At 33.4% G+C, this 12,832-nt stretch overlaps 3 protein-coding genes across 3 annotated transcripts; all 3 read left to right on the top strand.

Moving 5' to 3' along the window:
• Positions 1-4,350: 4,350 nt before the first annotated feature.
• Positions 4,351-7,813, top strand: LOC142504741 (uncharacterized). Its single transcript, XM_075617524.1, has 4 exons — positions 4,351-5,903; positions 6,017-6,649; positions 6,750-7,028; positions 7,115-7,813. Exons 2-4 carry the CDS (start codon positions 6,528-6,530, stop codon positions 7,443-7,445), a joined length of 732 nt encoding a protein of 243 aa, XP_075473639.1. The 5' UTR covers positions 4,351-5,903; positions 6,017-6,527; the 3' UTR covers positions 7,446-7,813.
• LOC142504951 (uncharacterized) lies at positions 4,418-6,326 on the top strand. The gene is made up of 5 exons (XM_075617787.1): positions 4,418-5,028; positions 5,262-5,548; positions 5,668-5,903; positions 6,017-6,144; positions 6,260-6,326. Exons 1-5 carry the CDS (start codon positions 4,418-4,420, stop codon positions 6,324-6,326), a joined length of 1,329 nt encoding a protein of 442 aa, XP_075473902.1.
• Positions 7,814-8,003: 190 nt separating the features above from the next.
• Positions 8,004-10,902, top strand: LOC142505601 (uncharacterized). Its single transcript, XM_075618659.1, has 8 exons — positions 8,004-8,107; positions 8,194-8,514; positions 8,595-8,807; positions 9,485-9,577; positions 9,707-9,814; positions 9,904-10,167; positions 10,272-10,391; positions 10,486-10,902. Exons 1-8 carry the CDS (start codon positions 8,054-8,056, stop codon positions 10,771-10,773), a joined length of 1,461 nt encoding a protein of 486 aa, XP_075474774.1. The 5' UTR covers positions 8,004-8,053; the 3' UTR covers positions 10,774-10,902.
• Positions 10,903-12,832: the final 1,930 nt, after the last annotated feature.

Here is a 12,832-nt window from a genome sequence, read left to right as displayed (position 1 = left end):
TGCATTCAATATTACCGTTGGTAGCAAAGCCTAAAAATTACCAAGAAGATCAGCTGAGAAAGAGTTACCAAGTTACACAGTCAGTTACGAAGTTCCCAAGTTAGCAAGAATTCTGCGCATATTCGATCCAAGTTAACTTTCGAGTTAAAGCTCTCAAAATCTCACGTTTCAACTATATCCATAGCTTTCAGGCTATATTTTGAGTTTATGCACAAACATTCGTTGTTGTAATATTCGAACTTTTAGAGATCAGTTGTGCTTAGAAATTACATCAGTCGAGTACTGATAAAATTTTATTGATATTAAGAGTTTCTGTTTTGGCAGTATTAAGTCCAAACTGAAGTTGATTTGTACAAAGTGTTCTATAGATCAAAGCTTTTTAGTGAATATCCTATCTTCGGGATAGAAGGGGTGACTTAGGAGCATTTGAAGTCACCGAACATCCACAAATCTTGTGCTCTTTATTATCAGTTTTATTCTATATGTCATTCAGTTTATTTCCGAACTTTCATTAGTTAACTGATTTACATTAACAAAATGATTCGCGAATTCAGTTTATCACTAAACTTATTCATCCATCGAAAAGTTGTGAAAATTTTCAAGTGTTTATTTAGCCCATACCCCGCCCCCATCTTTCTAAACACTTTATCACACCCAACCTATTCTAACAATTATGGAAGGATTTTTCTTATATTTAAAGGGTGCGTATACATAAAATATATATTTCACATATACGTAATAATATATCACTAAATAATTAATGGGTGATAGAATGTTTTATAAGTGGATACACACTACAAGAAAAATGATTTTCCGCAGCACGTTATCAACAGCGTGCATTAAAAGCACGCTGCGAATAGTACTTTTAACGGCGTGCATCACTATGTGCATTGTTAATATTGTTGCACTTGACAGAAATAACGGCGTACATTAAAAACACGATGCGGAAAGTAATATCCGCAACGTGCATGAAACGTCTGCTTATTCGTTTTCTTAAAAAGTATTAGAAATTTTTTGTTTCAAACCTAACATAGCATTCGGCCGAACCATAAAATATTTTTTCCATCATTTTAAAAATAAAAATTCAACTAACATTTAAAAATCCGAAGGAAAATATTTTAAAGCATAAAATCGTCAAGCTTTTACCAACCATAAAAACATTATTAAAAAAGTATAGCCCATACTATAACCTCTCAAAAATATCTCATAACATAAATAAAAGTCGTAGAAATATCTTTCACATAACTCGAAATCATAAATCATAACTAGTACGGAAAACTAGCGTCGGTCCTCGGGTTATGTGCACCTCCAGTCCAGTCATATCAACCATCAAGACCTCCATTAACATTATCATAATCACCTGCATCAATCACACCTAGTGAGTCTAAAGACTCAACACGTCATATCCTTGATAACAAGTAATACGTAATACAGTTAACATATAACCGTGAAAAATACTTGTACTTTAAAATATAATTTTCATGAAGATGCATAAACTTAAAACATAACATTTTCGTGATGCATAAAACTTTAAATAAAAACGTTTTCATAATCCTATGCATAAACATTTTCATAAACATAAACATATTCATATTCATGTCAACATATTCGTATCCATATTCATATTCGTATTCATATTCATGTTCGTGTTTGTTGAATTCAGATCGTGATTGTGACTCGTATTCTTAAACGTATTGGGCGATTGATCCATCTACATGTAACCACAGTACTAGGCAGCGGGGACACCAGCGACACTCTCATCCGTCAACTGGGCCTTGGCCAACGTATTAACATATTCGTATTCGTATCACATATTCGTATTAGTATTCGTATTCGTATTCGTATCCGTAACCAAGGAAACATGATCGTCGGGCTCCCACTGGGACCATAACCCTCACGATATCTCCAACATGTAGTAGTCACAATCATTCACATCCTTCAACATGTCGTATTTCCATCACTTAATAAAAAAATGTATATAATATCATTTTATTTTGAAACCAAGCATGCAACATATCTTTTAAATGTCCAATTTAAATCATAAAAATCATAGACATTTAAAAATCATAATTTAACCTATTAAAAATCATAAACATCCATGAACATTTTAAAATAAACATTTTAACATCAGTAAACGTTTAAAATAAACATTTAAATCATAAATATTTAAAATAAACGTTTTAGCATATTAAATCATAAAACATTAAACATATTAACATCTTAAAAATCCATAAACATTTAAAATTGACATATTAACATATAAAAATTCCATAAATATCCATAACCATTGAAAATAATCATATTAGCACATAAAACAGCATTCAGGACACTGCCATGACGTTTACTAATTTTCTAGATATAAAAAGACTGTGTTACCCCTGGACGTATAATTTTTCGTTTTTGACATTTTACTAATTTCATTGATTCTAACATTTCCCAAATAATTATTTAAGTTTACATGAATTTTCTCATATTTTTATTTAGAATCAATTCGATGAGTTTTAAATTAATCTTTAAATGTGACGTATTAATGCGTTTTAATCTCGAATTAAACCAAACCTTAATATAAAATTCCAAAATTTAAAACTTAGACTTATAATAATTATTTAAGCGTAAATATATTTTTTTCATAATTTTATGAAGCTTAAAACTAGGCGTTTCCCAATTCGTTTTTTTAAACTTAGACGTACTTCTCGATTTTGACTCGTATGGACTCGAAACTTAACCAAACTTTACCAAACTTGAACCAAAGCTTAATAACACCTAAATAACCCATATACAACAAAATTCCAGCCCATTAAGTCCCTTGAATATGCCTAGGAATCTACTAAATTTTTCTGCACAATAGTCCTAGTCTTAATATGATTCGAACCTAGGCTAGCTTCGCCTCCAGCCCTTAACCACCATGTCCAGCCTCTACCCATCCCTCCTATGCAGCCCAATTAAGTCTAGTGGGCCCTCCCTAACCGCATCTAGCAGTCGTGACCCTCAAAGACTCCTAGTCGAAGAGTCCTTTCCTTTAAGGAGTCTATTTTCGTTTTTATTCCTTCCCTATTTTTTTCAGCCTTTAAACATACACCGAGGGACCCTTAAACATGTGGAAAAACATCCCTTAAAGTACCCCTACCATGGCAGCCCCTTTGTGCATCATTATGAAGAGTTTTAAAAAAGAAAAACTCTTGTTTTGTGCATGTATAACCATAAAAACGAAAATATAAAAGTTGTATTATGTTTTTCATGCAATCATGTATCAAACACATAATATGGTGTGAAAGATTAGAAAAAGGAGAATATGGCGCACGATTATTCGTTGACGACGGCGAAGAACGGAGCAAGACCTTGGCTTTGAATTTCCCTTGAGCTTCTCGATTTTTCCTTTCAATTATTGTAGATGTGTGTGTCATGTGTTGGAGTGGGGGAGAGTTTCTGAATTTTTAATGAGTGTGGGGCATGAGTTATGAGAGTGGGGGTGGGTTTTTAATATGTTTTATTGTTAATTAATTACTAATTAGGCTTAGGCCCATTAAACATATAATTAGACCCATTAGTGCTTAATTAAAATATAAAAATAGTTTTGATAAATAAGTTTGTGAATTTAATAGCCGGGTTGCCAAAACGTTCGTATTTTTATTGAAAAACCAACACCGATAAAAATTACGTCCCGGCGTATAAATCTCCTCAAAACCCCATATTTTCAAAAATAAGAAAAAACATTCCCCTTGACTTAAATAATTAAAAATAATTATTTAATAAAAACATTTTTCATTTTCAGCCCTCGGTCTCCGTTCCTCGATCGCAACTCGAATAACCTTTAAAAAATACATTTTAATGCAACAATGTAGAAAAGTATATTTAAACATTCCAATAAGCACAACATAATTAATTAATGCAATTAAAATAATTAATTAAAATACAAGAGAATTTAATAATTGCATGCATGTGGTTCGCGTGGACCTTTAAATTTTCGGGGCGTTATAGTGCATTTATGTGTGCTGTAAATATTATATACTTTCCGCAGCGTGCTTTTAATGCGCACCATTAATAACATATACATTAACGGCGTGCATTAAAAGCACGCTGCGGAAAGTAATATTATATAATATCCGCAGCATGCAATATTGTGCGCTGTTAATACCCTATGCATTCACCACGTGCTTTGATAGCACGCTGCGTATAGTAATATTATATACTATCTACGGCGTGCAAATATGTGCGCTGTCTATAATAATACAAGGTGGTATTTATCTATTATCAATGAAATTTATTTTGTAAGGTTTACACATGTAGTTATTTTTATAGGTGGTTCATTAATATACAATGACATACATCGAGAATATATTTAAAACAAGCTAGGAACTATGCCAAAACACGTGAAGTAATCCTATGTCCTTGCAAACGTTGCAAAAATAAGAAGTATATGAAATTTGACGAAGTGTACGATCACTTAATTATTAATGGGTTCGATCCTTCTTACATGATCTGGGTCTTCCATGGTGAAACTTATACTCCACAATTTCAAGGTCAAAGTAGTTCAGGAGGAGTTCATGAGAAGGAGGCTGAAAGTAGAGAGGCATATAACTTATATAAAGATGTCTTTTTCTCGGATGAAGGGGTTGCACACACTATGTCTGAGGCAAAAGATTATGAGTTTGCTAATTTATTAGTAGATGCAGAAACTCCTCTCTTCCCTGGTTGTACAACTTACATGAAGTTGTCAGCAGTCGTTACATTATACAATTACAAATGTACAAATGGTCATACTGACAATAGTTTCAATGAGCTCCTTAAGATCTTACATGACATGCTTCCAGGAAAAAATACACTTCCAGAAAATGTTTACTCAATGAGAAAGATTTTAAAACCGTTTGATTTAGGATATGAGAAAATTCATGCATGTCCAAACGATTGTTGTCTATTTAGAAAGGAGTTTAAAGATTTGGACTCATGTCCAAAATGTGGTTCTTCGAGATGGAAGGTGGACAAAGTCAACAAAAAAGTTTGTAAAGGAATTCCTGAAATGGTGCTACGGTATTTTCCCATGATACCAAGATTGAAAAGGATGTTTAAATCAGAAGAAAAAGCTGAAAACTTGATTTGGCACTCGAACAATAAAAGTCAAGATCATATGATGCGTCATCCAGTTGATTCTGTATCTTGGGATACAATAAATCATAAGTAGCCAGCTTTTGCATCAGATCCTAGAAATCTCCGACTTGGTCTTGCAACAGATGGATATAACCCTTTGGTGATCTTAGTTCTAGATATAGTTGTTGGCCAGTTATTTTGGTCAATTACAACCTTCCTCCGTTGATGTGCATAGCGAAGGAAAATCTTATGCTGAAATTACTGATTCCACGGCCGAAGCAACCAGGAAATGATATAGATGTATACTTCGAACCCCTAGTGGAGGATTTGAAGGAGTTATGGGACACAGGTGTGGAGACGTATGATGCATTTAGCAAGTCAATGTTTAATATGAAGGCTATTTTGATGTGGACGATAAATGATTTTCCAGCTTATGGAAACCTAGCTGGATGTGCCACAAAAGGTAAATTTGGTTGCCCAATATGTGGTGAAGACATATCTTGTACGTGGCTTAAATACAGTAGAAAGTTTGCATATTTAGGCCACAGGAGATTTCTTGCCCCTAATCATCCATTCCATCAGAAAAAAAATGGTTTGATGGGAACAAAGAGACAAAAGGCAAACCTAAGCCTTTGAATGGATTAGAAATTCTCAATGCAGTGAACGACATTGAAAATGACTGGGGTAAGAAGAAAATAGGTATGGATATCAATAATACGAAGAAAAAGAGGAAGAAGCGGGATGGTTCAAAAAAAGTTCAAGAACCTGTTCAAATGTGGAAGAAGAAGTCAATATTTTTCAATTTGCCATACTGGAGAGTAAGTTATTTTTCACTCTATTAATTATCTTTTTTAAAATTGAATTTTTCGTTAATAAATTGTTCTGAATCATGAACTAATATATGAAATGTGTTGATGGTTATAACTTGTAGGGGCTCCTGCTACGTCATAACTTAGATGTGATGCATGTTGAAAAGAATGTCTGCGAGAATATCATAGGCACAATGTTAAACTTGAAGAAAAAATCCAAACATGGTGTTAATGCTCGCAAAGATTTGTGGCACTTAAACATTAGAAAAGAATTACATCCTCAAGAAAAAAGGAGAAAACATGTAACACTTGCCTGTTGCACCTTACACATTGTCTAAAAAAGAAATGGAAGTATTTTGCTCTAGGTTGAAGAAAATAAAGTTACCTGATGGCTATAGCTCAAATATTGGTAACTGTGTTTCTCTGGAATAACGTAAGCTTATTGGGCTGAAATCTCATGATTGTCATGTTCTAATGCAAAAATTGCTTTCAGTAGCATTGAGAAGTCTTTTACCAAAAGGTCCACGTAATGCTATATTTTTGCTTTGTGCATTTTATAATGAGTAATGTCAAAGAGTGTTAGACAGGAACCGTCTAGAACAACTTGAGGAGAATATTGCTGAAACTCTATGTATGTTGGAGAGGTACTTTCCACCTGCGTTCTTTACCATCTCTGTTCATTTGACAATTCATTTAGCAAGAGAGGCTCGCCTGTGTGGGCCAGTTCAATTCCGCTGGATGTATCCATTTGAAAGGTAATAAATGTTAATCTATATTTATACTAATTTAATATCATACAACGAATTAGATTGTATTATCAGCACTTCTTTCATGAGAATTTGTATTGTTATTTAGGTTTATGAAAATGCTTAAAGGGTACGTGAAGAACCGAGCAAGGCCAGAGGGTTGCATAGCTGAGTGTTACCTCGCAAAAGAACGAATGTGGTTTTGTAGTGATTATATAAAAAAAGATGGTATTATTGGTCTGCGATCTAATCGGAATGAGGATTTGGAGAATGGAGTGGAAGGTCGCCCAATTTCTCAAGGAAGAGAAAAGATTTTAGAAGAAAATGTGTTGCAAGCAGCACATCGATATGTGTTGTTCAATACTGCAGAAATTGATCCTTATATAAAGTGAGTTGTAAATTGCAACTCGTATAGTCTCGGTATATTGCATAATTCATATATTTTAACAATCATCTTTCAATGATTTTAAATAGGATGCACATTGAGGAGCTTAAACAAACAGATCATCGTTTCTCAAGTAATGACACATTGTTACAAAAACGACATATGGAAACATTTTCTCAATGGTTATCAAAACATGTTTCTGATAATTCTTCAGATCAGATTCGATGGCTAGCACATGGTCCAAGAAAACATGTTATATCTTATACAGGTTATATTACAAATGGACATCAGTTCCACACAACTGACGTTGAAAGATCAACACAAGATAATGGTGTTTCAGTTGAAGCCGATACTATTTGTCAATCTAGTTCTACTGATTCACATACAGCAGGAAGACTATCATATTATGGGGTTATATGAGATATTGTGTTACTAGACTATTATTTGTTCAAAGTTTCTGTCTTTAGATGTGATTGGGCCAATCCTAGAACTGGTATCAAAATGGAGGATGGTTTTACACTGGTCAACTTACACCAAGGACTAAGAACTTTTGAAAACGATCCTTTCATTTTAGCATCACAAGCAAAGCAAGTTTTCTATTCTAGGGAAAATGATGAATCAAATTGGTATGTTTTGCTAAAAGCGCCGCCTCGAGGTATTTATAACATGAATTTGCTTGAAAAGGATGCATATACGTCATCAAAACCACTTGATGTGTCCAGACTTGGGATTATCATTACTGAGAAAGAAGCGTATTCAAGAAATGAGTGTGAGGGAATTGATGTGATTGATATGCCATGATTGAAATTTTCAGCTATATATTTTATAGTTATTTATTTGAAATAATAAATTTTATTTCATGACTAAATTTTTAGCTGTAGATTTTATAGTTATTTATTTGAACAAATAAATTTTTTTCTCAAGTTTCATTACTTTTTATTTAAAGTTTCAGCGTATTTTTCTTGTTAATTTTCAGTATTGCATCATGTCATATTACATTTTTTATCAAATCATTGTATAGCATTCAAATGACGAGAAAAATGGACAAAAAACGCAGCAGAGAATTTGTAGCTGAAATTCAGGTGATATCTTGTATTCTTTTTTTATTCTTGGTTTATTTTAATAAGTACACTTGTGCATTTCAACATCTATTTATGCTGTTTTGTAGGAAAAAAATGTTAATCGGCTATCGAGAATGGAATCTAACAATTTACCTGATGCTTCACAACATTTGCATGGTAAAGAGTCAGTTGATGACATAAACATTGCTGGGAAAAAGGGAAGAGGTCCATCAAAGTTGATTTTGCTTAGTGGCCAACAAAAGCCGAAAGTGTTGGAACGTAATGAGTTCGGACAACCAATTGGAGATAATTCGGTGAAGTACGCATCTTTTCTAGGTTGTATGGTAAAAGTATTTGTTCCGTATACATTGGATGGATGGAATGACATAGATGAAGATGTGAAAAGTAAGATGTGGAGTTGTCTTCAGGTAATGTCCTTTGTCACTGAATTATTATTTTCAGCTTCTATAACAAAATTTAGACATATTTCACACTTCATATTTTACAGCTGCATTTTAATGTCGAAGAGTGGGAAAAGAAAACAATATTTCAAAAGTTAGGTAAGTTATGGCGCGATAGAAAGTCCAAGCTGCAGATACTTATACGAGAAGTTAATACCGGCCGAGCGGCTTCACGAGATCTTAGTCTTTTGAAGCCTGAATTTATAGACCAAAATCAGTGGGGCGTTTTTGTAAAGAAGACACTATCATCTTCCTTTCAAGTAAGTATTAATTCACTATTATTGACCAAAATCAGTAAGTAGTATCATGATTTACAATTTTGTTTTTAAAGATTGTGTTTGTGTTATTTAACTTGTAATTTCTTATTATTTTCTCCAATGTTAAGCTATTTTAGAAGTATGTTTTTAAAAATTGTCATTATATTCTCGTCATGGTAGGTTATAATTTCTATAGATGTAGAGTTTTCTCTAACGTATATTGTCTGTTGATGGATATGGAGATTTTGGTTTCCTCTTATATGTTTGTGTGACTGTTGGCTAGAATAATAAATTTGCTAAGTGGTGAAAGGATGAGAAAAGCGGAAACTAGAGTTGATGTATGAGGAAAACATAGTCCAATTGGTTTGATATATGAGAAAAACAGAAGCTACTGTCATATCATGTTCTCATGATGTTGGTAGTAAATTATCTTGATTGCTTAGATGAAAATGATTAGCATATTTGATTCTGTATCTACATAAATTATATATTTTGAAACTACCGTGATAATCAAGATGACTTCTTAGGAACCTATCACACTCATAGTTACTATTACAGTATGTTTTATTATATTATTATGTTTTGAAGCTACTAAATAGAGTTAAGTCTGTGATTGATATATATATATATATATATATATAAATATAAAATGAGTTTTTGTGATATATTTTGATTCTCAGGAGAAGAGTGCAAAATTTAGAGAAATGAGGATAAAACAAGACTACAATCACACAATGAGCCGGAGAGGTTATGCACGTTTGGCCCACGTGATGGTAAATATTATTATTTATAAAAAATTTCATCTAGACTTTTTTAAAAGTTATCATATTTACGTAATGATGCATCTTTTAAATTTATTTTCTAATGACTTTTTTATACATTTTATATGTTTCTTTGGTAAGGGAGAAAAAAGTCCTGCAGAAGCACCAATTACAAGATCAAAAGTTTGGATTGAGGCTCATAAGAAAAAAAATGGGAAACCTAGTAGTCAAGCTGTTGGAGAGAAAATGGTAATAAATTTATGATATCTTTGTTATTTGCAAAAAGTTAGAAAAATTTGTTATTTACTCAAAAAATATATCTTTGTTATATTTTGTAGAGAGAAATAGAAGAATGTCCACTCGAATCTGTAAATACAATTAACATTGTCGATGATGCAATTAGCCTTGTATTTGGCAAGGAAGCTCGAGGTAGAGTGTGTGGCATGGGCTTTGGAGTTACACCATCGAAAGTTGGTGCTTGTATTCAACAAAATGGAACTATTAAACAACTTCAAAATATGATGAATAACTTTCAACAAGAAATGCAAGAAATGAGGTCCATATTTCTCCAAAGTATGAGGCAGCAAAATGATCAAGAACAGGTTAGTATTTAACCAATATTAGATAAAATAAGTTAACTATGTACAGTTATATTCTTGGATTTAAATTGGGACATTAATTGACATAATTTTTGTGTCAAAATTAGGTTGCGAGTGATGGCATTAATAGTGGCATTGGGAATGATATTGGCAGTATTAGAGATATCAATGGTGCAAAAAAAATTGGTAATGCTAATAATGTTATGCAAAATGTAGCAATTGCTCAGGTAACTATCTTTAAATTGTATGACTTCTAAACCAAATTTGTTGCTTATGTAAAATGAAAGAATTAATAATTTTTTATTGTTTAATTATACGCAGACAAAATTTAAGAATGTGAATAGTGAAGGTGTCCATGATAATACTAAATGTAAGTTACTTCATTGGTGTGGTGATGAAGTTGTTGCAGAAGGTCGAGTTGCATCAACAGATCCAAAAGCAAAAGTGAATCACATTCCTCTTGGAGGGTCTTGCTGGAAAGTTTGGGTTGATAAAGTTTTGGTGGAGAAGGTAGACTTGATACGCCCAAATGATGAAATGCCTTATCTCGACGATGCAATAGGTAGCATAGTCGCATGGATGTCTAAACTTATAGTTTTGTGTGACTGATATAGATTCTACTGATTGGAAAGATTTACATTTTTTTTGGATAACAATCACGTTACTAAGTGAACTATTGTTATGTTTTAAAATTTTTCTTCTCTTATTAGAAAATGAATAATAGACATTATTCCTCTTGGATGATTATGTTATGCTAATTATTTGCGCTTAGATTTTTCCATTTCACTTTTATTCATGATATTAATGCATTATTAACAAAACAATTTGCAAGTCGTGAATAAACATTAATGAAACGTGTAGCACTCATCGTGAATAACTTAATACAAACATCTCAATAGCACGCATCTCGCATGTCATGAAATATCTTAATACAAACCCTCATGAGCAGCATATACTTTTTGTTGTGAATAACTTTAACTGCAGCGTGCAAATTTGCACGCTGTGAATGATCTGAATATAAACATCAATAACATCGCACGTTGCCCGCCGTGAATAATAATACTACATGCCGCGTGCCGTGGTAAACTACTAATGACAGCGTGCATAGAACACTACAAATAATACAAATAGCAGCGTGCATTGCAGGCCGCCAAAATTATTAATTGCCGTGCGCGTTAGAACGCCACAAATAATATTAATCGCAGCGCGCATTGCACGCCGCCAAAAGTATTAATTGCCGCGCGCGATACACGCCGTTGTTATCTTCAAACTTTCAACAGCTTATAGTTATGCAGGGTGCATTGTGCGCTGCGAATAGCATATATGCACGCCGCGAAAACCCATATTTGTTGTAGTGACATGATATTTATTTTGGTAATAAATCATCAAGATTGGGAGCAAAATCAACCATGATTAGAACAAATTAATGTGAGCGAAATTTTGGAGCTTGAGTGGCTTAAATTTTGCTCGTGCAATCACCTAATAATCACACCATCTAATCACCCTAAATCTAGGCATCAATCCACCAATTAATTCAAGGCCTAACCACCGAAATTTAGGAACCAATCATAGCCTTAATTCATGATCCTCAACCACTATATATATGTGTGTGAGTAGTGGAGAGAGGGCACCACTTTTTCCTAGCATTTCCCTCACCCTTTTCGAGCTACTTGGAGGTGGAATTCATTGTACTTCTTGGGGATTCTTGTTCGATTCTTGAGCTAGTAGCAAGGCGTCACTCCGTCCAATATTCACGTTTCATCAAGTACTACTTTGTAAGTGGGTTTTTGTTATATTATAATTTGTACAGTCGTCCTTCGTGAGTGGGCCTTTGTTATGTGTATATTCTTTCATAAGTGAGTTTTTGTTTTCGACACTTGTTCTTTATAAGTGGGCTTGATTTAAAATAATTAAATTATTATTACCTCCTTCGTTTCTTTGAAATTTCGGTCGAGCATTGTTATTTCATTTTTCTCCCTTCTTGATATGACTTCATGTGAACTATGTTATGACACTATGAGGATTCCACCGGATATGGGAGAGAATCACAAATATATGATATGACCCTTACGCGGTGGGGATGTAACCGCTATATAGCCTCGCCCTCTTAGAAGAGTAAATATTAGGGACTGACATGAGTAAACCATGGAAATTAGATGAATCTTAGTACCTAAGAATAATAAAGGTTGTCTATTTTTATGAAGTATGTTGTACGAAATTATTTCTGCACGATATGTTCTTTCCTTCAAAATATTGTATGTAGTTATGTATGTGCTCGATCGGGCCCCCGCTTGCTTAGTATTTCCCAAAATACTCACCCCTTACTTCCTGCCCCCAAGATAAGACATTTTTTCAGTTTATTTTGGCAATCAAGTTGTAAAAATATTTATTATGTTGATTATGAGAAATAAACTTGTTTTGGCATATATAGTACATGAGGCTTGTTGTTTGGTGATTATGTAGTTGTCGAATAATGCAGCTCTCGACTAACCTCGATCTCAGGACGTGACATTTAAGTGATATCAGAGCCGCCAGGTTCATAAGCCCGATGGGGAAATATTTTTTCGAAGTAGTAATCCGATTTAAGGCCGAGATTACCTTTCGTATGAAATTCCAAATTTGATTCCACCACTTATTCTAAACTCCATGTAACATATGCTTTTAATCC

The sequence above is a fragment of the Primulina tabacum genome, chromosome 10 (genome assembly GCF_025594145.1).
Source record: "Primulina tabacum isolate GXHZ01 chromosome 10, ASM2559414v2, whole genome shotgun sequence".
Taxonomy (NCBI): Eukaryota; Viridiplantae; Streptophyta; class Magnoliopsida; order Lamiales; family Gesneriaceae; genus Primulina; species Primulina tabacum.
The sequence above is the reverse complement of the archived record's forward strand: the minus strand, read 5'-3'. Positions and strand labels throughout refer to the sequence as shown.

Bases quoted from the DNA above. Each gene is read 5' to 3' on its own strand.
- LOC142504951 (XM_075617787.1), top strand. From the start codon at position 4,418: ATGAAATTTGACGAAGTGTACGATCACTTAATTATTAATGGGTTCGAT. The intron at 5,549-5,667 runs GTAAATTTGGTT...CCATTCCATCAG, and splicing joins AGCTGGATGTGCCACAAAAG to AAAAAAAATGGTTTGATGGG. The intron at 6,145-6,259 runs GCACTTAAACAT...ATTTTGCTCTAG, and splicing joins AATGCTCGCAAAGATTTGTG to GTTGAAGAAAATAAAGTTAC.
- LOC142504741 (XM_075617524.1), top strand. From the start codon at position 6,528: ATGTTGGAGAGGTACTTTCCACCTGCGTTCTTTACCATCTCTGTTCAT. The intron at 6,650-6,749 runs GTAATAAATGTT...ATTGTTATTTAG, and splicing joins TGGATGTATCCATTTGAAAG to GTTTATGAAAATGCTTAAAG. The intron at 7,029-7,114 runs GTGAGTTGTAAA...GATTTTAAATAG, and splicing joins GAAATTGATCCTTATATAAA to GATGCACATTGAGGAGCTTA.
- LOC142505601 (XM_075618659.1), top strand. From the start codon at position 8,054: ATGACGAGAAAAATGGACAAAAAACGCAGCAGAGAATTTGTAGCTGAA. The intron at 8,108-8,193 runs GTGATATCTTGT...GCTGTTTTGTAG, and splicing joins AATTTGTAGCTGAAATTCAG to GAAAAAAATGTTAATCGGCT. The intron at 9,578-9,706 runs GTAAATATTATT...TTCTTTGGTAAG, and splicing joins CACGTTTGGCCCACGTGATG to GGAGAAAAAAGTCCTGCAGA.